This window comes from Sebastes fasciatus, chromosome 6, assembly GCF_043250625.1.
Source record: "Sebastes fasciatus isolate fSebFas1 chromosome 6, fSebFas1.pri, whole genome shotgun sequence".
NCBI lineage: Eukaryota > Metazoa > Chordata > Actinopteri > Perciformes > Sebastidae > Sebastes > Sebastes fasciatus.
This window is the reverse complement of record NC_133800.1, coordinates 15,520,618-15,547,494: the sequence shown is the minus strand read 5'-3', so window position 1 is coordinate 15,547,494 and position 26,877 is coordinate 15,520,618. Positions and strand designations below refer to the sequence as shown.

At 40.7% G+C, this 26,877-nt stretch overlaps 1 protein-coding gene and 2 non-coding genes across 8 annotated transcripts; all 3 read left to right on the top strand.

Moving 5' to 3' along the window:
- Window positions 1-829: 829 nt before the first annotated feature.
- On the top strand, window positions 830-20,946 carry LOC141769123 (ubiquitin-associated protein 2-like). Of its 6 annotated transcripts, none has more exons than XM_074637855.1 (30): window positions 830-968; window positions 3,416-3,553; window positions 3,908-3,985; window positions 4,137-4,247; window positions 4,446-4,605; window positions 4,907-4,984; window positions 6,138-6,201; window positions 6,397-6,479; window positions 7,633-7,673; window positions 7,956-8,020; window positions 8,176-8,407; window positions 8,536-8,791; window positions 8,908-9,039; window positions 9,507-9,643; window positions 10,100-10,338; window positions 11,136-11,379; window positions 11,544-11,583; window positions 13,121-13,241; window positions 13,477-13,534; window positions 13,782-14,001; window positions 14,620-14,711; window positions 15,115-15,162; window positions 15,403-15,481; window positions 15,834-16,028; window positions 17,596-17,766; window positions 18,701-18,805; window positions 18,898-18,930; window positions 19,270-19,343; window positions 19,553-19,744; window positions 20,129-20,946. In XM_074637855.1, exons 2-30 carry the CDS (start codon window positions 3,458-3,460, stop codon window positions 20,222-20,224), a joined length of 3,540 nt encoding a protein of 1,179 aa, XP_074493956.1. In that variant the 5' UTR covers window positions 830-968; window positions 3,416-3,457; the 3' UTR covers window positions 20,225-20,946. The 6 variants fall into 6 exon arrangements, with proteins under 6 accessions (XP_074493956.1, XP_074493955.1, XP_074493959.1 ...); XM_074637854.1 differs by having other exon boundaries at window positions 15,112-15,162; XM_074637858.1 differs by lacking the exon at window positions 18,898-18,930.
- On the top strand, window positions 13,313-13,391 carry LOC141770285 (small nucleolar RNA SNORD121A). Its single transcript, XR_012594511.1, has one exon. It is a non-coding gene; the product is annotated as a small nucleolar RNA SNORD121A (small nucleolar RNA).
- LOC141770284 (small nucleolar RNA SNORD121A) lies at window positions 17,432-17,510 on the top strand. The gene has a single exon (XR_012594510.1). It is a non-coding gene; the product is annotated as a small nucleolar RNA SNORD121A (small nucleolar RNA).
- Window positions 20,947-26,877: the final 5,931 nt, after the last annotated feature.

The following is a 26,877-nucleotide window of genomic DNA, read 5'->3' as shown; positions in this document are numbered from 1 at the left end:
TCATCAGGACATTAACAAGATAAAATGGTGGTGTGTGTTCTTTTAAACACCACCGAATCAATGTGATTGGATGATTGGAAGTGTCTGCCATCCCTATTGGTTGAGGAAGTGACATCATCACATATCCATTGCACCATGGAAAAAAATCAGGAAGAGAAGAGAAGAAACATACATGTCAAACAAAGAACATCAAACATACATCACTATTGAAGGAAAACACTGATAATCTTACCATAAATGATCAGGGCACATGATCATAAGAATATAAAGTTACACATTAAAAACACTGCTTGGGCAAGTTACTAACAGCAACTATATAAATATATCCTCCTGAGACCCAGCCCACTGACATGTGTCCTCTGTAGTGGACATTTTGTCCACATACATATCCTCTTACTCTTTTGACCTACTCTATCAACCCCTGGTGTATTGTAAAGAGGACATAGGATTTCCAATGATATGGCATTTTTTTTTTTTTAATCAATTTGAATGTATTCTTGGATTAATATCACTCTACAGCCATAATCTGTTCATTTTTTAAAGTCTTTTCACACTGAAATAGTCCTATAGTCCACTACAGTGGACAATAAAAATAAAGTTTAACAAGCCTAAATTGTTAAGATTTTCGTTTTAACCCTAAATAGGAAGGAAATCACAAAAAAAAATAATTGGAAGACACTTTTATTAACTCGGTTCCCAGGAGGATACATATGGGAAAATCTCCACATAAACAAACTCTAATGTAAAAAAAAAAAGTTTTCACCTCAAGTCCTCAAACTGGAAATATTACTATGCGCGCTCCTCCTCCTCGACAGAAACGCGTACGTAAGGAAGCACGTTGCTTAAACCACGTGACCGGCTTGGTTGGTTCTGATTGGCTGTCTCAGCTTCACAACGGTGAACAACGGCGCGGTAGGTCACGTGACAGCATCTGCTGCTGCTGCTGGCTGAGCGAAGCGTGTTAGCAGGTAAAAGAGAAACAATTAACACATGTTGTTGTGCTTATTTAGTCGATTTAAAAACACCTTTAACGACTCGGGCGTCTTATATGATAACTTTTACACTAGTTTAAGGAAACACAGGTGGTCAAATCAGAGAAACAGGTCGTCCTTTTCGGTGGATAGCTAACTAGCTCGTTGCTAACTAGCTCGTTGCTAACTAGCCGTTGTGTCCATTGTATGCGGACGGGCCGTTCACATGCCGGGGCAGCTAGTTAGCATGTAGCTAACTAGCTTCATATCTGTCGTAGCTTTAATGGCAGCGGGCCACGCGTTTTTCGACAACTTTTCTCCCCCACACACCGTGTTATATTCCCGGTACGTAGTGTTGGACACTGGTTGTTGTAAATGTGAATGTATCACACGACGTTTGTTCGTTTCAGTTTCGTGTTCGCCTACTGCTGCCAACTTAAGCTACATTTATCCTCCCAATGTTCGCGTAAAGTGACTAATGGTAGCTCGGTTTACACAAAAGGGTACATCGTCGCACTTTGTTTATTTGTTTTGTGGTTGCTATCCGAACAGCAGGCACGTTTAGCGGACATCGGGCAGGTTAATAGATTGTATATTGTCACTGCTGTTCATATTGTGCCAGCATATCATGACGTTTAAAGGTAAGAGTCGTGAGTGTTTCTCACACGGAACAAAGAGGAGCCAGGCTACTGCTAGCTTCGAGCTAACGCTAGTTGACCTAGCTGACGCTAATGTGAATGTTAGCTAATGTGAGGCTCATGTTTCCGCCGAGCTTTCTTGAGACGTTCGCCTAAATAAGGTTAGGATTCAGTTATATCATTTACAATAGCCACTGAAAATATGTATATTTATGTATAGCACTTTGCCTCTGTGTATGAAATGTGCTATATAAATAAACGTGCGTTGCCTAACAGTTGCTACATTATACAGCTGACGTTAGCCGTGCCGTGCTATATATAAGGTTAGGATTCAGTCATCACTTCGGTTAGATCAGTACTGAATCACTGTGCAGAGAACTTCATTTACATTTCCTCACCCCATCCTACTCAGAAAAAAACACTAATAATAATAATACATTTATTTATATAGCACTTCTCAAAACAGATGTTAAAAAGTACTTCACAAGACAATAAAAGCAGATAAATAAAATAAAAGATTGTTATTGCTAAAACAGAACATCACAGAACATATTAATAATAATAATAGAAGTGGTAAAATGGTAGGACAAGTTCATAAAACAAATATACAGTATATATATATATATATATATATACACACATATACACATAAATGTGTATAATCATTAAAACCACTTGGTTCCCAAAAATGGAGAAGGTGGTTGTTATTTATATCATTTCTCAGATGGGAATGAATAAATAAATACACCTACACAACAGATGTAGAGATTATTATACAGCTGTCTACATTAACCGTGCGGTGCTGTCTCACGTCAACAAACATATTGTCAGACAATAATGATCACAGCCTGTGGATCTTATTTGTTGTGTTCACATGCTGACAAGTTGTCAGTTTGTAGTATTATTAGTTAAACCCAGTTAATGTATGTAATATATAATATAACTGGTAGTGTTATTTAATGTATGTCATATAATATAACTGGTATTATTAGTTAAACCCAGTTAATGTATGTCATATAATATAACTGGTAGTATTATTAGTTAAACCCAGTTAATGTATGCAATACATAATATAACCCATGGAAATTGTATGCTTCCTTAGACATTGTTTACTCTGGCATGAAGCCCAAAGTTCCTTTTGTTGTTAGGTTACTTATTACTTTTAATCAAATGCCAGAATGGCTGTTACTATCTGACTTTGGGAAAAGTGTTATAATGTGTACATATTTCATCTAACAGTGACAGGGATAAGCATGCAATAATTAAGAGTGTTTTGTTCAAGATTGATTGTTGTAGTAAAAAAATAGGAAGTAAACATCAGACATTTGCCAAACTTAGAGACGGTCCTTATCCCCAAAACCAACTGCGTTAACCAACATTGAAACAGGAGAAAATGTCCTCAGGAGGGGGGGGAAATACATTAAAAAGGATCACTGTTGCAGTAAAATTAGTTTGAAATTATTGTAAAGTCAAAATATAATTAATCAGAGATAAATTATAATTATTTTGTGTTATAATTCATAATACCCATAACATATGCTGGTGCATACTCACTGTGTTTTTGTGTGGGAGACTGGAGGGAGGGTTGTAAGTTGACACCCGGACGGTCCCCTTTTGGTTGGCTAAATTTAACTCGGGTGGTGGGGGGGCGACAGATGGGGTTATAGTCTTACATGGTATACTTTGACAACAGTGAGTCTCAGTCTGCTCAAATTCAGTTCATTGTATTGGCATAATTTATTATATTTTACTCACAGGTGGATGTCGTTTCACTTTGCCTCTGTCCCCTCTCTCTCTCCCCTACAGATTTTTCTATTTTGTACATACATTGTTTTGTATATACTGTATATGATGACTTCAGTGGCCAGCAATCAAGCCCGGGGGACTCGGGATAAAACGATGCCTACCACCACACAAACAACACAGCCACAGAAACAGATACAGGTGGGTTTTCACCATTGTATGTACAGAGTCGTATCCAGGCCTTATTGTCCTGCTCAATTACAATATAGTCTTTTTTTTTATAATTAGTACTATAAAAGGTTGCCTCACTTAGTTTTGAATTTTATTATACGGATATTGAATGAATGTAAAATGTAATTTCACAATCTTAAAAGGATTTTTAGGTGACCACATCCTACATGGTATACCTTCACTAGGATTGTAGCGTCTTTCATTGAAATAAGTAAATAAAACCAAGTGTCTGTTGGACTGATGTATTGTTTGAATATGAAAAGGAGGCCAGGCTCCATGTGTTCCTGTTGTATTGTTTCTAACTGAACTCCGTTTGTTTACCAGGCAACAGCAGAACAGATTCGTTTAGCCCAAATTATCTACGACAAAAATGATGCTGACTTTGAAGACAAGGTCAAACAGGTAATGTGTTTGTGCATGTACACACATTTAGACAAAATACATTTTCTGGATCCACCAGCATATCTTCTAAGAGTTCTTGGACATTGGGACCCTCCATTGCATCACGCGGTGATCTAACTTAACGACGTGTTTTTGTTTTGCACGCTCACAGCTGATTGAGGTCACTGGGAAAACTCAAGATGAGTGCGTGGTAGCCCTCCATGACTGCAACGAAGATGTAAACAGAGCCATCAATTTTCTGCTGGAGAGCACTTCTGACACAGTAAGAATCTATGTACACATGCACAAACCACATTCACATATACATATTATGCTTGTGTTAATGACTTATGGCAATTTCCCTGGGATTTTGCAGAAACAAAAACACCATGAACTATTTTAATGCAAAGTTTAAATCACAGTATAGGTCTATTTTATTTATGTATTAAGTCAACCTCATTCTCTTGTTTACATCTGTCAGAACTCCTGGGAGACTGTAGGGAAGAAGCGTAGCCTTGGGAAAGAAGGAGGACCCTCAGAGATAAAGGAAAGCAGGGAGAAGAAAGGAGGGGAAAGGGAGGCCAGTCGCGGACGTGGGGCATCCAACAGGAGGGGCAGAGGCATCAGCAGAGGGCGTGAAGGTAAAAAAATGAAGAAATGTTTATCCAGTCTGTGGATTGTGTAGCTGTATGTTCCTTGTCATTCTGTTACAATAGTGTTCTCTGTATTTGATGCATCTTTGACAAGTTTATTTTCGGTCTTATGTTGTTAAAAGTATGCTGAGTATATGGAATTTTCCCCTCAACATTTCTAATTTGCTCAACTTTGATTTCCCAGTGGGTTTAATTAAAAAGGCTCTGAGGCCTTTCTCCCAGTTCAGTATGAATAATATGAGTTTAATGTATTAATTTACCTGTACCTTTGTTTCTTGTTGGATTCTAGGTCGGTTAGAGGAGAATGGGTTTGAGGTGGCTCCTGGAGAGAGAGGGGGAGACCGCGGACGCAGAGGGCGGGGCAGAGGTGAGCAGTACAGAAAATGACACCCCTTTAGTTTATTGAATACGTTGCCAGTTTGTTAGCACGGAGTCCAGAGGTGCAAAGTTGTATCATACAAAGATTATGGAAAAAAAGTGGTTTCTATAGCTACCAGTTACTTTTTCCGAGGCTCTTGTCCCATTAATGTAAAGAGATTTAAAAACATGCAGGTTAAAAACTGAAATGAGTATTTTGAAACTAAATTCAGATTTGGTATACCTATATTTGGTAGAAATTGAAAACATCTGCCTTATAGGTTAATTGCTTGCTTATGTGTCTACTTTTGACAACCCTGCAGTCCATCATTTGCGCATGTCTAAAAATTAAAGAAAATTGTAATATCGTCTGTTTTTTTGGTAACTGCAATCTTTAGATTGGAAATTCTCAGATGTTGTTGTGCATGTTTTGGTGATGTAGCAAGCGACATCTATTTGTGTCTGCAGGCATTTAGAGTATTGCAGCACTCAACATGTGTGGAATGCACTCAGTCCCTGCAGCTGCTTGAGTGTGTGTTTAGTTGGGCGGGGGATGTCTGCGATAGATAAAGAGATTGGAGAGGGTGAAAAGGAGTGGAATCTGGCTTGATTTGAAGGCTTTTTTTTGTAATGACCAGTAATCTAAGAATGGTGAGGTCAATCAAGGCCTGGTTCAGAAGAAATTGTGTCAGATGGCTGGTTATGTTTTAACTTGTAGCTGCTTGTCTTTATGAATAGCTGTTAAATGTCTTAAGTTAAATGTCAACATCAAGACATTCTTTGGACAAAAGCATATCTTTTGGGTTATTTAGACAGCCTGTCTAACGTACACCTCAATGGCCCATGTATGTATGTTTTGACAGCACAGATTTGTGATATCATTCTGGTGTAGTTAACTATTACAATGCACTGTATTATTAGTTTACTTTTTGAGCACAAAACTTAAGAAATGCCAGATTGTAGAACATGATGGAAAAGAAACTTAGACACATGTATGCAGGTATGGTTTGAAACAAAAACAGACAATTATAATATTGTCTAATGCAAACGAAGGTCAATGACTGAAACAACTTTTTTCAGTAACCTTAAAAATGCTTAATGAAGAGTTGAGGCTGAAAGGGACCAGTCAGCAGAGGTCATCTGGTTGTTTTGTGTGTCCTCAGGGGCAGGGGTTCGCGGTAGAGGAAGAGCAGCTGATGTCAACAGGTTCTCCACCCAGGGAATGGGGTAAGAATGTGTGTTTAGTGTAAATCTTGAGCCTGAAGTAGGATGAGGAAGTGGTGATGGTGATTACACGGATATTCCTAAAAAATGTGTGATAAATTAAGTTTCTGGATCTCCTCATTCAGTAGCAACAACGGATGCAATTCTCTTCAATTACACTTATATTCTTGTCTCCTCTTTCCACTCTACTTCTTTCAGCACCTTCAATCCTGCTGACTACTCAGCTAATGCTCGAGCTCGCCAGGAGGCATGGGATGGCAATGAACCTGCTGAGGGAACTGGTAAGGAAAATAATGGAACATAAGATGTCACATTTTGATGCAGTTTCCTATGTTCCCTGTAAAATTGCTTTGTTGAGTCAAATGGTGATGAGTTCACTCCCTATTCTGTAGAGATTTTCAGTGTTGATGATGAATGTGTTTTAGTAGGTTCTGATCAAACATGACTTCTATGGAACGCACTGAGACACTGACTACAGCTGGGTAGAAGATAAAACTAGTTGAGTTTGCAGACAAGCTGTGAACTCCACTCCCATGACTTTACCTTTCATAATCAGAAATAATATATTATATTAATTAAATATATGTCTTCTCAACCTCATCGAGTTCACTTGCACCGAATCAGCAAGATATTCCAAATTCAGGCCACTAGTTGCCAAATGGAAGCAGATTCAAGCAGAAATGGGCAAATTAATCTATACATTGGATTCAAGGGCTTTTAATTGTAGTGTTCTATTAAAGCAGGCAGAGTGCTTTATTTTGTATCACTGCTTGGAGTGGTTAATGGTTACTGAGATGAGTAGGCTCGCTGCAGTAGTCGGTGTTAACGGTGTTCGGGCATACGCTGGTTACATAACTTGCCCACTGCCCCCACCATCGTTTTTTTTTTTATAGAAATAAAACCCATTTGGTTCATTTTTGCGTATCAGTGCCGCGTTCATCAAATAAAAAACTAATTTGTAAAATACTAAGCGTGTTATCAATACATAGTCGGACGAAGGGCGCTACAATTATAAACCGAAAGTGTCTGAGAAGCAGGAGTCAGATTTCACACACATGGGAGGAGAGAGAGTTGACAGACAAGACGACAGCAGAGGATTTTGTGTCAAAGCGAAAAGCAAAGGCACCTGTTTGGCAATATTTTGGATTTAAACCCAATGCAATAAGGAGGACGGAGCGGTCGCAGGCTGTGTGGAAACGTACAGCCCGGCACCGAAAGCTCGACCGGAGAAGTCAGACACACAGCCATCCAATGTTAAAGATCAAAGAAAGCGCTCCACAGATATTGAGCGTCATCTTTTCTTGTAAAATGTCCGGTGTAATCGGTAACACTTATGTTGTCACGAGTTTATTAACCGGTGGGAAAATGTCCTCCCCGTGACATCCCTAACACTAACTTGGCTAACTTTTTTTTTTTTTTTTGGAACATGGGCAGGCAATCCGGAAGACTGGGCATCAGAGGACTGGAATGAGGACGTAAGGTCGCACTTTTATAATGATCTGAAAGGGATTTGCATTAATTTGAGGGCCTACATAGTTTGTTTACTTGGATTGCTTTAAATCTGTACTGGCTTGCCTAATATCTAGTGTTATTTTAGATTATGTCTTGTGACGTTAACTTACTAAATACTATTGGTTAAGAGTCAATGATTTTATGTGATGTAACTATATCAATGTGGTTCTGAATTGTTGTTGATATACAATACCGCACATTTGCCTAAATTAATCTAATGGATGCACTTCCTGTCCTTTTCACAGTTGTCTGAGACCAAAGTATTCACTGCCTCTTCTCCTCAAGCAAACCACATAACACCTGGATCCAAGTAAGCCATCCTGCCCAAAGCCCAGTCAACTTGAAAACTTTTTTATTAATCTGTGCGGTTATCTTCTGCTTATTGACCCTCCTCCCCAAACCCCCCTTTTCTTCCACTCTTCACTCCCCCCACTCCTTCTGCTCTCGTCTTGTGCTTCTCCTCAGTGTTGACCTGGCTAGCTTACTGCCTAAGACTGGAGTGGCTGTAGGGGGTTCTATGGACTCTGACTTGGGGGCGATAGTCGATGGCCCCTCAGCCGAGGATTTGGGCCAAAGCCTGGTGTTTACCAATTCCCACCACAATGGACGCACTGCTACACACAGCTACGCACATGCCACAGCCAACAGCTACGCCCATGCCGCCTCTGCTAGTACCACCTACGCACATGCTGCACTGGTACAGACAGCCACACATATACACACTTACACAAGTGCAAGCATCAACAAATACTTACAGGCATGTTTATGTGCCCACAAATTTAATATATGATATTCATTTCTTGTTTTCTTCTCTCATCCTCCCAGTCCTCAGTCCTGGGTTCTGGTTTTGGGTCCCTGAATGCACCTAAGCCGACACCTGCCTCTGACATTAGGACATCGGAGCAGCTCAATGGGCCTCGGCTTGGTCAGAGAGCAAGTCAGACGTTGGCCACCGCCAGCAACATTAATGTTTCCAAAGATGCAGGGCCACCTCCGATGCAGAACCCTGTTGCTGCCTCCTATCCCTCTTTAGAAATCAAGGCTCAGCGAGTGGAGAACGGCCCCGTTACTGCCCAACACTGTAAGTTTAAATTTCTTAAAGAAAATTACAAATCTAACACAGAAATGTAACACAACAACAGTGCACACTGCAGTACAATAGGTATATAAATATATATTTATCTGCATTCTCTCCAGTGGAGATGAAGCTTCAACCAGAGCCATCAGCGGTGCTCAGCCAGCTGGCTCAGAGGCATCTACAGTCCTCCATACTTCCCATCACTGATCCTCTGGGCCTGTCACATGCTCCACAGGTCCCCACACCGCCAGGTAAAGCTGCAGGACAGTATCATACTATGCCATTAAAGTGAAAAGTTGCTTAGAATACCACATGACATTAGAGCTGCAACTCAAGTTATTATTTTAATAACTGAATATTGATAATTAGCGGATTAATGAGATAAGAAAACCAGAAGCAGTAGAAGTGCTTCATGACCCTCTGAGCTGTTCAATAGCCACAATAAAATAAACTAGAACAAACACTTAAATGCTCCTTTTGCCTTTTTTGTAGACTAACATATTTGAAAAGAAGACTGGTAAGATAATGGCTACAGAGCTGATATCTAAGACAAATATTCAGCACACAATATAGTTGAGGCAGTGTTTTCTCTGCTAAGCATTCAACAGTATCCGTGCTGTAAGATTGTGGCAGTATCAACAGTCTTCATTATGTCTTGCTCTGACAATTATTTCGATCCTAGTGCTGTGATTTTAACGACATTGTCCATCTCCTTCAGGTCATGAGTCCTCCGTCCCTCCTGTAAGAGATGGAGCTTCTCCAGGAGTGAAGTTGCCAGGCATGGAGCCTTCCGTCACAGATCCCCCTCAGCGGCAGCTAAAGACACAGAGACGTAGAGTACCTCCTCCCTCAAAGGTGAGCTCTTCTGATATCTGAACCTTTAATCAGACAAAACAAGTGTAATACCTCCTCGCAAAAATATCAAAAGAGCAATATTACTTGCAGGATGTGGCAGAAACTAAAAGTCTTCAATAATGTATCTGCTCTCACATGCTTGACAAGCCAGCTAGCTAGCTGACTGGCTATGTGGTATGTGTACACCTTAAATAAAAGAGCCCTGTATTAACCATGAGCTGAACAATTATGGCGATGAGTTCACTCCCTATTCTGTAGAGATTTTCAGTGTTGATGATGAATGTGTTTTAGTAGGTTCTGATCAAACATGACTTCTATGGAACGCACTGAGACACTGACTACAGCTGGGTAGAAGATAAAACTAGTTTGCAGACAAGCTGTGAACTCCACTCCCATGACTTTACCTTTCATAATCAGAAATAATATATTATATTAATTAAATATATGTCTTCTCAGATCCCGTCGTCAGCAGTGGAGATGCCGGGCTCAGCAGATATACCTGGCCTGAATGTTCAGTTTGGGGCTCTTGACTTTGGGTCTGAGGCTGGTAGTGGAACGGGAGACATGGCACAGACGGAGTCGGCCAGGGAACAAGCCCCGGCTCATGGCCCTGCTCATGTACCCATGCCTGTCCCTACTGCTGTTCCCACACAGCAGCCACAGAGCAGCCTGTTCTCCAAGCCAGGATCTGTGAGGTATGTGAATTGTTTTGAGTGTTAGGCACAGGTTTGTCTGCTTATGTCATGCATTTGTTATTTTTAATTTGTTCATCTTTCCAGCATGAAATGTTGAGCTATGCAAAAAGCAGAGCACTAAAAGGATCCATGGGCACACAATTTATCAATGAGATAAAAGGGTTTAGAGATTGATGTCTTCATTTTGGCTCAGCTACAGACAGAAACTGCTTGTATGTTTTAAATTAAGCAAGTAATAATTAGGGCTGTCAAATTTAGCGTGATAATAATGTGTTAATGCAAATTCGTTTTAACGCCACTAATTTCTTTAAGGCATTAACGCAACTTGTGATTTTTAGGTTGTAGCAGGCTCATTTTTAAAGCTAGAGTGAAAATACTGGTATCATATGAAACTAAAAAAACCTAAGGAAATTGGTACCAACCATATCATACTAGTTGCCTGGTGGGCTTGAGTTTGCCATGTTATGATTTGAGTATATCTTTTTTTATGCTAAATGCAGTGCCTGTGATGGTTTCTGTACAATTTGTCATTGTTTTGTGTTAATTAATTTCCAATAATAAATATATACATACATTTGTACAAAGCAAGCATATTTGCCCACTCCCATACGAGTTTTAAATACTTGACAAATCTCCCTTTAGGGTACATTTTGAACAGATAAAAAATGATTAATCGTGATTAAATATTTTAACCAATAGTAATAATACATCCCGCATTTACTTCAGTTACATTCTCTATGTTTATTGTATATTCATCCTTATTTCCCCATTTTGCTTTCTCTCTGTCCTGCGAACAGTGAACACATGAGCAGCTTACCCACCTTGCCCGTAGCCGTATCAGATCCCAGCTTCCCCTCACCATCCTTGGGCTTACCCAGCGCCACACCCTCCCCCTCCATGGGTCTTCCCAGTGCAGCCGCTCCACCCTCTTCTACAGCCCCTACCGCAGCCAGCCGCGTGGAGAGCAGTGGTCCAAGGTCCCTGCCACCTCATCTGGGCTACTCTCAGAGTAAAGATGTCCCCTCAGCTGCTACTCTCACAGTGAGGATAAACCTTTTTCTCTATGTGTATAAGGGACCCAAATGAAAAAAGGATGTTGACCACCGCTGACTTCACTGTTATTTCTCGAAAGCTCAATGTCTGCTTAATACTTGACAAATAGCTGGATGATAATACTAAAACTTTGATCTTTTCTCTTCTCATAGAATGGCTACAGTGGCATGAAGACACAGAGCACACAGGACAGTAAGTACACTCAGCAACTGGAGTGGCAATCAAATCCAATATGATGAATATTGATTGTTAAATGCATTCTATAGGAAGTGGGAAGAGTCCTTTCAGTGAAAGTGGAGGAGGTTTGATAAAGACCAGTACAGACTCAACTAGGGTTGGGCAATATGGCAAAATATCAGATCATGTTTTTTTTAAGGTATGATCACGATCCACAATCTTATCACAATTTTTTTTCATGCTGGTTTTAAAGACAATTTTGCAAGTTACTGAACATTACAACCAAACTAATTTCCCCATTAAAAAAATATATATATTTATATCGATATAGATATCTATATAGATATATATCCATATAAGCTAATAAAACATAAGGAAAAAGAATAACAGATCATTAAGGCCAAACAGATTTTAATCAAATGTGCAATTCTGCAAGGTATGAACATTCAACAAGAATTTTGACCTGGTTTGAACTTTTGCATAAATCCCATCCCAAAATGAACATTGGTTTCAAAAGGTAAACCACAACACTCAAGTAAAGTGCACTCTTGCTACATAACATTAAAGGAACTCAATTTGGAATTTTAAATCAGGTAGCTTATTAGACACAGATCCACAGGTGGAATATAGACAGCCGTAATAATTACTACTGTCAGCTCTCTCGGCAGATAGAAGGGTCGACACATAACTGACAGAGCCTCTAAATCAGGGGAACAGTGACTCAGTGATTCGGCTGTTTGTGCACCAGCCATTATGCACATAAATACAGAGTCCTCCCCCTTTGCTCTTACCAGAGTCTTAGCTTTGGTTCAGGCGGTGGATTGTGTGGCCTGCTAGCTGCACCGCAGCATCAGGTATCAGCGGGTGAAGCCAGGTCTCGGTTATTAACATCACGCAGCAGTCCGTGGCAGACTTGTAAGCTGCCATCTGTAGCTCCAATTCGTCCATTTTTTTTGTGAAGAAAGGTGCTTGGTAGCAGTGGTTTGTGTGGATGCTTCTTTAGCCTAGCCAGCAGCCCTGCCCAGCATTCTCGTTTCTGCTTCCTCTCTCTATTCGCTTCTCGGAGCCGATAACAATCCACATAGACCCCGGTGATCTGGAGATGTCCGCCAGTATGTTGTGCGTCCTTTAAAAGTCACTTGTAACGGCGGTACTGTGCCTTAATCCGACGTTGATTTTAAGTCTTGACAACTATACACATGCTTTGCCTGACAAAACTCGACAAGCAAATCCAGCATACACACAAATAAGCACCAAACTAGGAAGTGAAGAGCCGCTGCACTGACACGCGCCGCCATCTTGAAACTACCAGCAACTGCTAGAATGTACACTGTCGCACGGTTCTACGATCTTGCTGTAAATGCAGATCATAGACATTTTAATTGTTCACGATCTAATATCGTCATATCGCACACCCCTAGACTCAACCCATATTTCTCATCCAACTTTGTTTTTTTTATTGTTTCATTCTTTTATTTCTCCCCTCAGAATCAGTTAGTAACGTCAACAGAGATTTACACCAAATTAATCTGTTATTTATCTTTTCAACCAGCTACATCATCGTCTAGAACAGTGATAACTGAGTCTCCAGTTATGACGAGTGACGGTGGCCACCACATCCCCTCCCCTGCCGTTACACCTTCCCACTCAACATCCATCTCTTCGCTCAGCAGGTACGGGTTGGTTCGGACACATCGTGGCATTTTATTTTGCACATTGATTCATTTTTTGTGTTTCCCCTCTTTGTCTGGAGATAATGATGTTTTACAAGCACATATCTTAATCTATTTATGTGGACATATCTTTCACTGAATCTCCAATCTTCATGCTCATGTTTCCTGGGTAAAGTACTTTATTTGCTGCATCAGATTTTAGCAGGCTGACAGAATCATCTTACTCTCTTTCTAGTCACGTGACCAGTACTCACTCATCTGGATCGGCCCTCGCCACAAGCTCCTCCCTCACTGTAAGTGTGTTTTTATGCTTACACATAGACACTGGATTACTTTAACATCACTCTGCAGTTGTGTTAATAAAAGAATGTGGCATATTGGCTGAAAAATGTAGCACTCAGTTATTGTGCAGTTGGCTTATTTGAGTGCAGGACATAAAGCCACATGGTTTTATTTATGAAGACATTCATGCCTTGACCTACAAAACAGTTGCTGTTTCTCTTCTCACACAACCTTTCTGCTCTTGTCGTATTACTCCAGATAAGTAATGAGGACAGCAGTAGCGGCAACCTCCATGCCTATTCATTGTCGTCATCCAGCCAAGCTGTCAATTCCAGTCCTTCAGCTCCCCTGGCTGTCAGTAGCTCAATCTCCAATGGTCTGCACCAATCTGGAGCACCGGGATTAACTCCTAATGGCACAAATGCCACACTGTTAGCTGCAGGCAACCGCACAGCACCCCTGCTCAACACCACCTCTGGTAGGCTCTTAGGTCGATACAGGAATCACACCAACGTAACACACAAACTTATGTACAAAAGATTCTTTGAAATAAAAAATGTAGTCTTCAAATACAATTCCTCTTATCAGGCTGTTTTCACACTACTAAGATCTATACAACTTTATGTAAATTATGTATAAATCATAGAAATAGAAGTTTGCTCTGGTCATTTGACTAGTTCAGAAGAAAAATGGCAATTATTGTTTGTTATGGTGACACACACGCTAAGCCAGCAGCGGAGGTAGTCAGAGAACCGAATCAACGTCTGTTAAGGGCAGTTCATACTTTCCTACTTAAATGGAACAGCCGGCATGGCGGGACCATTCGCACACACACACTAGACGCCGCTAAAACAACAGGTTTTAGTCCAGTGAGTCAGCGACTTTCTGAAAGTTGGTTTATACGGAAGTTAGCCCGCTACAAAGGTCGTAATGGTAACAGTTCACATAACAATGGCCGCCCTCTGACCATCCTGCTACGTTGATTTAAATGACTGTTTTTATTACTATTTCTGTGGTGCAAATATAACTCACAAGATAATTACTTAATGTGCATCATTTCTGTCAAGTAAAAATCATTTTTTCTCCTCTTTGCCAGGTAAAGCTCCTCCCAACTTGGCCCAAGGTGTGCCACCTCTCCTGGCCAACCAGTACATCATGGGCCCTGGTGGCTTGCTACCTGCTTACCCGGTAACTATACACTTACCTTATCATTTTTTATTTACTTGTTTGTGTATTAATTAAGTCCTTCGGTTTTTTAAAAAAGGAAGAAGGGTTGTGTCACTAAGCATCTTCATGCTGTCATTAATCTATTTGTAAGGTTTCATGTACACCTTAAATAAAAGAGTTCTGTATTAATCAAGAGTTGAACAATTATGGCAGTGAGGTCACTCCCTATCTCTGTAGGGAGTTTCAGTGTTGATGATGATTGTGTTTTAGTAGGTTCTGATTAACATGACGTCTATGGAACGCACTGAGACACTGAATAAAGCTGGGTAGAGTTTGCACGCAACAGTGAGGTTTAGTAGAGACTCCAACATGGTACTAAATTATCATCAATTCTTCTCACCCATTGTCTTTTTTTCAACAGCAGATCTATGGATACGAGGACTTGCAAATGCTGCAGTCTCGCCTTCCTATGGTGAGTCTTATTCTGCCCTGTCCCCTGCTGCATATTACTGTGCTTCTAGTATTTTTGTAAATCAGCAGTGGGCTTTCAAATGTGTTTCCCTGTATATTACATTCCTGCTACCTTTACTAAAGTAACCGCTCAAAATATGTATCCTCTCTTCTATTGCATGGCAATATCACCAAATTCCCGAAGTAACAGTCTGAGATGTACGTTTGGCAATTTAATTATTATTTTTCTCCTCCTACACAGGATTATTATGGTGTAACATTCCCTGGTACTGCGGCTGCTATGCCTGGGAGAGAGAGCCTGGCCAATAATCCATATACTGGTAAGTAAAATTTGATGTTTCTGAATTGATATGTCTACTGCATCCTGTTTCAAGATTGTCTCGTAGCTCACACTGAACAACTGATGCAATTACTCCGTTTCATGAAATTATACATCCTTCTGTTTTCCACTTTTGATTTAATTTTTGCACTTCAGAATATTAAATTTAGCATAATTGATTATATCAACATGGAGATTTTGACCGATCAGGGACTGTGACAAAGTACTTAGTTGTTCTTAATCTGGTGGCTTCTTTGCCAATCCATGTTGTCTGTTCAACAGACAGGCAAAGGAATTTTAGATTTATTGTTTCACCTTCAATTTTGTCTTCTCTGCCGTCATTTTCTGTCCAGGTGAAGCGACAAAGTTTGGCAGGAATGATTCATCATCTCCAGCTCCCCCAACGAGCCTGTCTACAGCCGGGGTGCAGTCACAGCCCCAGCAGGCTCAGCAGGCAGGAAACCAGGGCCAAGGCCAGGGGCAGGGTCAGCAAACACAGAACCAGGCGTTCCTCAATCCCCCTCTGCCCCCTGGCTACGGATACACTGGTAAGGAAAAGTAAAATTATGTTTAATGATGAGGATGTCAACCCATCCACGCACTCAGCATTTACTCCTAATGCAAATTTCAGCTTTGGCTACCGTCTCCCCTTTTGTTATTTTTGGATTCTTGTTTAAATGTTTATAAGGAGTCTGTTGAGTATTTCAAAAAGAAAGGGAATTCTTAAAATTTAACAGATTTCTGCCAGTACAGCCCAAATCTTTACAATTATTTTTCAATTAAACACAAGTGATAAGTGATTTTTACTAGGGATGTGTGCGGTTAGTCAACTAGTCAATTAAACGTTGCTACCCGCGCTAGTCCGCTCGGCACCAGAAATACTAGTCGATTAAACTTGTTATTTTATTAATGTGCGCATTTAAATTACATATTGACGCATGCTGACTCAGCTGTTGCTGCGGCCCTCGGCTCTGATCTGAACTCATCAGCTGCTCCTGACTCACTTCCAACCCGCTGCGTTCTCCTGGCCCACACCTGCCACCACCTCCTTTTTCCAAAATAGCGGCTGGGTTCAGCAGTCGGTGTGGTTCTCTCCTAGTCAACCGGATTGGCTAGCAGATAGGGCTGTATCAAATGTAATTTCTTTTATTGCGAAGCTTTGATTCAGGCTTTCGAATGAAGCTTCGAATGTCGTCATTAATACAGGTGCGTGCGAGAGAATAAAAAGGTTTTTTGAAAAGCGGCAACAATTATGGATTGAAGCAGAATCTTTCATTATATAAAAACGTGTTAATTTTGGAAATGATTACATCTATATTTTTTCAATAAATTGACTCTTGGACTGAGTACTGACAATTAACGTTAGAGACTATTGAGGGCTGAGTGCCGCGTCGCTGGCTCTGTGTTTGAGAGCTAAAGGGAAGGGAAGATGGAACTTAATAATACTTGCGCACGAAGATACTAATGGTAGCCTATAAGCGATGCCAATCTATGACTCCTCTTAGACCACAGTCCCCGCTGGCGTTTCATCGAATATTACACCACACACCGGGTTTGTGAGACGCATTCCTAACCGGACGACTGGAGCGGACACTGTGGACATAAGGATTTCAGCGGCATTCAAAATACAATTTGGTTATTGAAAGAAGTGATTAACAATTTAAAATGGCTCTTATATACAATGTTTAACCTTATAGATTAAATTGTGATCCATTTTGACTGTTTTCTGAGTGTTTTCTTACTTTTAGACTAGTCAACTAGTCTAAGTTTAAATTTCCATTTAAACGTTAGGGAAATTAGTAGTTAAGAGCATCCCTAATATTTAGATAAATGTTAATGTAGACATAAAGTCAATTTGCACTTGTGTAGACGGTATTAATGTAACACTGCTATACACAAAGACAGTTGCCTAGCAATCTGCTTTCATTGCTCTTTTTGTGTTTCCCCTCTTTGTCTGGAGATAATGATGTTTTACAAGCACATATCTTAATCCTTTTATGTGGATATATCTTTCACTGAATCTCCAATCCTACTGCTCATGTTTCCTGGGTCAAGTACTTCAGTTGCTTTATCAGATTTAAGCAGGCTGACAGAATCTAACTTGCCATTTTGCAGGTCTGCCGTACTATGCTGGTATGCCGGGGGTTCCCTCAGCCTTCCAGTATGGCCCCACCGTCTTTGTGCCTCCTGCTTCGGCCAAGCAACCTGCAATGGGCCTGGCCAACCCCTCCAATCAGTATCACCAACAGCATCAGCCCAATTACGGACAGCATGCATATGGCGCAGGTAAGAACTGGACAAAACAAGAAGGCTGTCTGACGGTCACTGCTCTGACTGATGTTGTTTTCTGAAAATTAACACAGCACTTTTTTTTCAGTCAAGTGATCAAAAGTTTCCATGTGAAGATTATATCAATTAGTTTTAATTCAGCTTTTGAATTGAGATAATGGACTTGAGCCTGTGTGTGTCTATTGAACTATGACAGCACAGGTTTATCTTAAATTATTACTGCCTAACTATCACATTACCTCAAACTGTCATGGCAACTTGCCACGAAAAGTAGTTTTTATTTTATTATTTTTAATTTAACCAGGAGAGTTCTCCCACTTGAGGAGGTTACTTGATCGACTTCAACAGTTGGACTAGTTATGGTGACATTAGAGGGTTATCTGGCCAGTCACTTCTGTCTGATGTGTTTTGATGCCCAAATGTACACAAGCTACTGTCTTCTTGTGAAGTTTGCCAGGAATGACTCTTTGTAATCCATAATGGCAACAGTTTGGTACAGCTGTGTTTTATGAGTTCATGTATTGTGAGGGATACGGGGTGCGTGTACGGAGACCTCAGCATAAATTAAGTGTGGAGAGTGTAAACGGAGAAGAAGAGAATTCACTTTCCAACCCTTTATACATGTGCACTAAATGCTGCATGCATGTGTGGAATCGGGCCTGTGTGTGTTTTTGCTTGTGCTGCATGCATAGCTCAAACCCCCCGCTGAAGTTGGACACGGCTCAATATAGACACAGCTGCCATTTTAGTCAGGTTACCTTACTGCCTCTCTCTCCCCTGCCCCCCCTCTCTTTTCTCTTCCCATCCTCTTTCCTCTTCCTCTTCATCTCTTCACCTTATCTGTTTCCCGTCTTTCTCTTCTTACCCCTTATCTCTCCTTTGCTCGCTCTGCCTCCTCTCTTCTTCTGTACTCCTCCTCCTCCTCCTTCAGCCTTTGATGACCTGTCTCAAGCCCACGGTGGGGAGTACAGTAAGGGAGGGTACGGAGGCTCTGCCCAGTCACAGGCCAAGTCAGCGGGCAGCGGCCCTGGGAAAGGTACACACACAACACGTGCGCACACTTTAACAACACAGTCAAAGTCAGCGGGCATTTCCCTGTGGGAAAAACGGATGTACTCACAATTGCAGATGATTCTACAGTCAAGAGTGTTCTGGAGGAAGGTGTGTATCTGCACGTGTGTGATTGCACTTTGATGTGCACATAAATGGATAGATGCAAAAGGGAGACAAAGTGAGAAACATGCCACTGCGCCTCCTCACTTAATATGCTTCTTCCTACTGGCTGGCCCCCCTCCTACTAACAGTGGAAATGAACAATCAGTGCTTCATATTCAATTCAATCATCAGTGAAGTGACACAGTTGTACTTTTTCCCCCTTAACCCCTTTACTTTCCTCTCTTCTCTATTGTTTTCTTCCTCCCTTTTTTGCATTCCTCCCTTCCCTCTTACATTCCAACCTTTTCCCTCCTTCCTACTCCCTCCTTCTCATTCTCCTCTCAGCACCAGGGCTGTCGGGGTCAGGCACCGGTGGAGGAGTACCGGACATGGGAGGTTCAATCTACAGCAAAACTCAGGTGAGTGACTTGCTGTCCTGTCGTACGCCTGTGTTAAGGTCAAGGCTTAACGCTTTTGTTTGTTAAGTTTGGATACAAAAACATTTTTGCATAGGCTAGAGATTTTTTATGGAACACTAAGTGGAATTGGCATTTAATTTATTTTACTTGATCAAGTTGACCTGTATTAGCTATTTTAACCTCTTGCGTCTTCTCTCGGTTCTCCTCAGTCATTTGACAAGCAGGGCTTCCACACGGGGACACCGCCTCCCTTCAGCCTGCCTTCAGCGCTGGGGGGAACAGGGCCCCTGAACCCTGGGGGTGCTCCTGGCTACGCCCCTGCTCCCTTCCTGCACATCCTGCCACCGCACCAACAGCCCCACTCCCAGCTGCTGCACCATCACCTCACACAGGACGGACAGGTAAACTGAAGTGTCTATGCGTACATCACATTCTGCCCACCCAGGGTTTCTCAACACAAGTTTGCATCATTAGAAGTGTTTTGTAAATCTGGGTGTTTTATCTGTGATTGTGAGCCACACAACATTACTATTCCAGCCAGGAATACAACACTACTGCAAACTCCTCCCTGATGGTTCCCATGCCCTTAAAGTACTACCCAGGGGACAGATATTTTCAAGGGGCAGGGACCAAAACTGTATCTGTAGTTTCTTGTGGGTTGTGCTGGTGAAGTTTAGTCCCTCCAGCTAGAAATGGCTAATAAACATCATGGGAAATTAAATAAACCTGTTGGGTAGTTGCGTTGTCTTAAACGTCATTGACTGAATGGACTCTTTTCTCTGCAGGGTGGTCCTGGTCAGCGCAGTCAGTCCAGCAGCATGCAGCAGAAAAACCAAGGCAACAAGTCCAGCTACGGCACCTCCCCCTACTGGGCCAACTGAGGAATGCTTCCCACTCCCCCAAAAGGCTGTGTGTGTGCGCGTGTGTGTATAGCTAAAATATAAAATGGAAAGACATACTACCCTCACAATGAGCAACTTGGGCCTCTGTGCCCCGCTCCCCCCACCTCCACAAGTCCTCATAAGTCTTTTGGGTTCTCTCTTCCCCCCCCCTTTTCAAAATTGGTTGTACATGTAAGATATTTATGTATGTATTTATATATATATACTGTATATGTAATAGTAGAACATGAAATGTGGTTGCTGCATTTTATTTTTGAAGGACTTTTTGTTTACTTTTTTCAAAACTGCAGGAAAAGATGTTACATTAAGGCAGAATGAGATGATGATGGTGAGAGCGAGTGAAGTGAGGAGAAATGATCTAAAACTTCCTGTAAGAAAAAGGAAAAGGAGAGAGCTATAGCACTGATTTGCGTATGAGGACATTTCAGATGGGGGTGGGGTTTATAATAACTAACTGCATCTGTCGTCTTTTTTTTCTTTTTTTATACATAACTTCTTGAATGACCAGGCTCGTCCCCCAGACTTCATTTTGTAGCTTCCTGTCTTTCCCTTCCTGCCTCTCTCCCTCCCTTCTGGAGGGCTGCCGACTCTCCTCTGTCAACACCTTCCCTTTAAAGACAGACCTGCCCATCTAAATTTTATATTTTAATTTAATTTTAACCCTGATTTCCCTCGAAATAAAAGTTCTGAGCAGTTGGAAATCTGACTTCGGAGGTTTTTTTTGTATATGTGTGTGCGCATGTGCTGTTTTTTTCACATGGCTTTTCCTAGACCGTTGGATTTGCAAACCGGAGTTTTCTTTCATTATGCAAAGTCAGAGAGATGGCCAATAATCATACAGAAACTTAGAGCAATTTCTGTCCATCATAGGAAAGCCCCTTGCCCAACGTTTTCACATTCACTCAACCATTAAGAACCGTTTGAAACAAAAATTTTTTTAAAAATTAAATATTTTATTCAAATTTCAGTATTGTATGTGTATATGGTTATATGGAAACTATCATTATGGGTGTCTGTGGTTATGTAAAACTTCAATTATAGTCATCTTAGCCAAAATATTTTGGTATGCATATGTCAGTCATTAGTGAAATTAAGATCATGACAATATCGATAATCGGATGTGACAAAACACCTCAGTTATTTTCATTTCCTAATTTCTAGTCAAAATGTAAACATGTATATTGCACTCAAACCAAATCTGCAACTTATATTTCTGTTGCTGCTGGCAAAACATCACATTCTCCACCTTCTGCGATTGATAAATTAGTAATTATCAGCACAAACGTATGGTTGACAGTTGGCAGAGGTTGGGCTCATCCTTGTGTTGGAAAATGCGATAAGTACCTGCAGATTTGTTCTCAAGGTTATCTGATAGTTGTGGGGTTGTATTTTTGATCTGTTGACTGGTTTACAGGGTATGTCGATTAATATGAGCAAATAGGATGGCAGTTAAGTAATTTGATTTAATTTGTATCACTACAGCTCATTAATCGAATAATAAAATAGTTTTTATTTCAAATCGTTAACTTGTGAGGTCCTGCTGTAAATTTGCAAAGTTGTGTGAAATTAATCAAAAACCCTATTTTCCAAAAGAATAGTTCCCTGAAACTGAAATGAGCATTTTCTATAAACTGGTTGCTGTAACGGTGTTCTCTGTAATAGTCTTTTAAGCCAGTTGGCCATATGGTAACCCAGCTTGAGACACAGGTGGCTCCATCATAAGACACTTCCTTTTCCCATGAAATGCATATTCTATGATTGCTATTAATAGAAAAAAAAAAATGCAACTACAAAATCAAAGGAAGGAAGATTAAGCTGTATATTATAAATATATTACAAATTGATTTGTTCCTTTGCTCAGCGCAAACTTTTAGGTTAAATATGAAAAGACGAAACAGGACAGTTGGAGAATGTGATTGTTCTAAGTTCCAATAGTAATTCAACACAATCAATAATTATGCGGTCATGCAGAACAAATGTGAATAGATGTGGAAAATCACCTGCTTTGGATTGTCACAGCCCCATTTGCTATTTTGAGAGAAGCAGTAATGCAGGATGCAGAGTGAGTTCTAGGAGGAAATGTTAAACTGTTCAGGAACTAGAGAGCCTTGTTTGTCTGCACCTCATCCAATCAGTCCCAGGACTGACAAGACATCGTGGCAATGTGATCATTTATATTTAGCCTCTTGAATCCTAGGCGTCTGTCTCAGACCCTTGCTTGAAAATGACATGCCCAAATTGAATAGAGTGTTTCTCTGCAACTACAATGTCTATTTGAATAATCTTGGTATCACAATAAAGGTAACACTTGTGAGGTTTCTGCAGAGCATCTTTATATACTGTATGTTATGGGTCAAAGTAAACAAAGATGGAACGCAGCATAAATGAAAGATTTAATTTTCGCATAACAAAACCGTACACATTTAGAGTGAATATCCCTTTGGAATGATGCAGCTGCAGCCCGAGCAAACCATTACACAACATCTGAACGTTACCTGTGTACAGAATGATGCTAATAAAGTGAAGCAGAGCAAATTTGGAGATGTTTTAGTAGATGCACGTAAAGGTGGAATCTTCAAATTGACCATTTGGGTACCATGGCAATGGTATTTGAATTTTTTTTCAGGTAACTGTAAAACTCATTTAATTGTTATATATCAATCTATCAGACATGTTCCCATTCAAAGAAAACCATAACCCATTGATCTGTTTGACCAGCTAATGCGTCCAGGCCAATGCCTTTATGATGAGTGCAGTACCATGATTCATTCACCAGATGGACACATAAACTGCGATTTTGGGCGAGAAACACGTTATATACATTTTTGTTATAATTGCTTTTTAGTCTTTGCAATTAATTGTTGTAACTTTATTTATTTTTTATTTTATTTCTATGGTTAAAAAGGTCACCATTAAATACAATGAAATCGTTTGACAAGTGGAAAAAAATAAACTTGGATCATATAGTCCTTCCTATCCAAAGTTCACACACATGCATCCCCAATGATACCAAGGTATTACACAGGTTCTTTACGGAATATTTGATCAGTGTTGCGCGATCAAAATACTTATGAAATATAATAGATACAATGTTAAAATGAGCGATGAATTAGTTGACGAGTTGAAAGTTTCAGTTACTTTGCTTTAAAATGCAATTCTTTCACTAATCATTGCATAGTGAGGGAAATATTGTACTCAGAGCACAGTTGATGTGTTCAGGAACAGATGAAGAGTAATTCTTCTCCACCTGTAAAAGTGTAAAGACAGAAGATTAAGACATGAACATGAAAACATTGACATAATTCAACAGCAATCTCCTGTGTGTAATGTTATCAGTCACCACTAGATGGCAATGTATAGCTATGTGTTATGAAGTCAATTGCTGGATCCATACCAGACACAGGAGCACTTTTTTGACACAGGAGGCCAGACCAGGTGGGTCACAGCTCGCAGGTACATAGAAAACTAACCCTTTTATTTAGAAGATATCCTTCCATATTTATAATGCATAACATTGGGCCTCGGCACTGATTAAATGCACAGTTGTGAGTTATATTTGAGACATGAGAAGATTGAACAAACCTAGTAAGCACAGGCAATTAGCATGGAGATTAGAATCCACATTCCTCATGGATGCTGGAGACCAAACTTTTACTCGGCTATACCACTCTCTCTGTCTCCCCCTTCTTCCATCTCTCTCCACAGAGTGTGTAGGGTGTGTGTGCCCCCAGAATAGCCTGTATAACATTGGTATGTGGCTGACAAAGGAGAGGGTGAAGAGAAGAGGGGAACCGAGGTGATTGGAGGATGAGATGCCGAGCAGAGAGTATGGAACGTGTGAGTGGCAGGTGCTATTGTAGCCTAAGTGCAGGAGCCTACAGCTACAAGGTCAAAGGTCAAAGTGAAGTTGAAAGGTCAACCTTAACTCCCAGGAAGCCCACCCAGTGAGAGGTACAGATAAGGGGGGTCAGAGAGAGCGATGAGCCCGAGGAAATAACTGAAGGAACAGAAAGGTACATGAAGGAAAGAAAAGACAAGATGCAGCGTAGGTCAAATTAAAAAACTTGAACCAAAGACAGGCTTTCTAAAGAAATGTACAGATCAAGATTCATTAAAAAAAGAAGATGCGGGTAACATCTGGAGAGGAAAGCAAAGCAAATGATTGAACAGGGAAGCAAAGGCCATCGTGAGTAAACATGGAGACATTAGAGAGATGTGGAGGAGCAGGATAATCGCAGGATGCACTTGAATGTAAGAGGCGCACACATATGTTTGACAACACCCCTGTCTTGATGGGATGAGAAAATCACGTGGGAGGTTCTCTCCTAGAGATGTTGGGCTTAATACTGAATGAACAAATTAGCTGCGTCCTCCGTGAATAAAGCAAGTTGGCTGCAGTTTCCTATTGGAGCCTTCCATTGTGTTGTATCTTGGGGGTTGTGTGGTGTTTTTTTTAAAAGTTGTGTTTGGCCTAAACACGCGATGCGCTCTGTTATTTCATTGAAGAGGCACAGGAATGCACGCAGGAATGCCCCTCAATCTGTTTGTTGACACTCATGACCGATCCGCTCTCAGATGTCGACAAAGACGTCTTGTTGGGGTTCACTCGGTTCACTCCCTGGAGGAACTCGGGGAGCTGTGACGCTGTCACGCAGGATATCGCGACATTTTAGACCTGAATGGAAATCGGGGGCCTCGGTTCTCAAGGTGGCCTCGTGACCTGGGTACTTGATTTGGATACTCAAATCAATTTCTGCTGTTTTTTGTCTCCTCTCCTTTTATTCTTTAAATTACAAGCCCCTCCATCCGGCTGAATGGAGAACGATCACTGGGTGTTTCTTTTTTTTCCCTTTACTCCCCTTTCATCTCCATCTGGGGAACCATGAGATGTTCTTGTCCCCCCGCTTGTTGTGAGATGTGACAGCGGGGTCCATTCAGCGAGAAATTGGCTGCAATTAGTGCAATTATGCTGATTTTCACTTGTGTCCCATGCAGAACAGAACAGAGTTTTCGCTGTGCAGAGAGACATCCCCAGGAAACTGCTGCAAAACAAAAACCCATCAATCAACAAAGGCCTTGAATGAAAGGCTCAACTGCAGATAATACCGGACACATTCCATAATGACAGCGTTTAGTCAGCTGTGACCTGTGTTGCGATGAGGGGCATGACATTTAGAGCTTGACTGATTAAGGGGGATATGCAGTAAAGCCAGTATGAAGGGCAGAAGGACGGGTGGTTGACGCGTAACACAGGCATACAGTTAGGTTATCTGTGAGGTTAGTTCAGCTCATGTCCAGGGATTTAGCCGTCTTAATCTAATTTACCCACTTTTATGCAAGATACATCACAAGATCAATTCATACTATCTACCAGTCACAACAACAAAAAGAATCATCAAACTGATATATAAATGTCATGTTTTTTTAAATATATATAATTGTTTTTTTTCTGTGTCTGTTTCCCATTGGATGATGGCTGACCCAACTTTACATTGGTATGTCTATGTCAATATTGCCCGGGAGACTGACAAGGCATGCATTCAACATATGATTTCAAGGTGTGGGACGGGAGAGCTAAATGTAATGCATCCACTTGATAACTGGTGGACTTTTTAAAGTGACATTTTAAACACCACTACCATTCATGAGCAGCAGTTTGTATCAGCTATAGCAATGTGACACACTAGTAAACACATAAACATCTCAGGGTCAATCTTCACTTGGATGAATAATAGAACAAACTCAATGAGCCTCAGTTGTCCTTGGATACTGACACATGGATATATAAGTTGAATACAACACAAATCTGATATCAGGAAGATCTCGTACAGCATGCATAGACACAGTCACACCAAAAACTAAAGTAACATAAGATTCACTCAGCCTAAATGCAGGATGTCCCACGTCATACAGAATCACGTGAGCACACTACCTTGGAGAAAGCAAAACAGTGTTGTGTCTAACCCTTGGTTCAGACTGTTGGAATCAGGGGTATCTACAAGGTCCTCATCCTATCAGACACCCAGAGCCTCCTCACATAAGGCATGCCAAGTGTGAAGGACTCTGAGGACTTTCAAAATACCAACAGAGGACAATGAACAACTCATACATTCCTTCAGGTCTAAGGTCTAATACATTTATTTCCCGACACTCACTGACTCACTGGTTACAACACAGCTGTGTCTTTAAAGCAATGCAGAGGCCAATTTTCACTGGAATTGTCTCACTGACTATGTTTACATGCACAAAATAGTCAGATTTTTGCCCTAATTCAGAAAAGGACAACATTGCTACTAACTATATAGTCATTGTCTACAAACAAAACTCCACAAAATGTAAAAGATACCATAATTGTTTTTAAAAAAGCTACATATTTTCGAGATGTATTTATAGCAAACCATACACATTATTAGAAGTGTAGCACATGTTTAATGTCCCACCCAATGTTTAATCATCTCAACGTGTTTGATTAATAAACTGTGTTTTTCTTCTTTTACACAGTTTGTTTTGGCAGTATTATTTCTGATTAATAGTGTGGTCAATGAAGAAATAATCCATTTTAACCCTTAGACCTGGGTTAAAGTGGCTGTAGGCAGAATGGTTTTGGCATCATTGGGCAAAGATTCTATAAC

What these genes read in the sequence shown, in the direction of transcription:
- LOC141769123 (XM_074637854.1), top strand. Translation starts at nt 3,458, where the DNA reads ATGATGACTTCAGTGGCCAGCAATCAAGCCCGGGGGACTCGGGATAAA. An exon ending in TGGAGAGCACTTCTGACACA is followed by an intron (nt 4,248 to 4,445) that starts GTAAGAATCTAT and finishes TACATCTGTCAG; the next exon opens with AACTCCTGGGAGACTGTAGG. An exon ending in CCCCGTTACTGCCCAACACT is followed by an intron (nt 8,792 to 8,907) that starts GTAAGTTTAAAT and finishes CATTCTCTCCAG; the next exon opens with TGGAGATGAAGCTTCAACCA.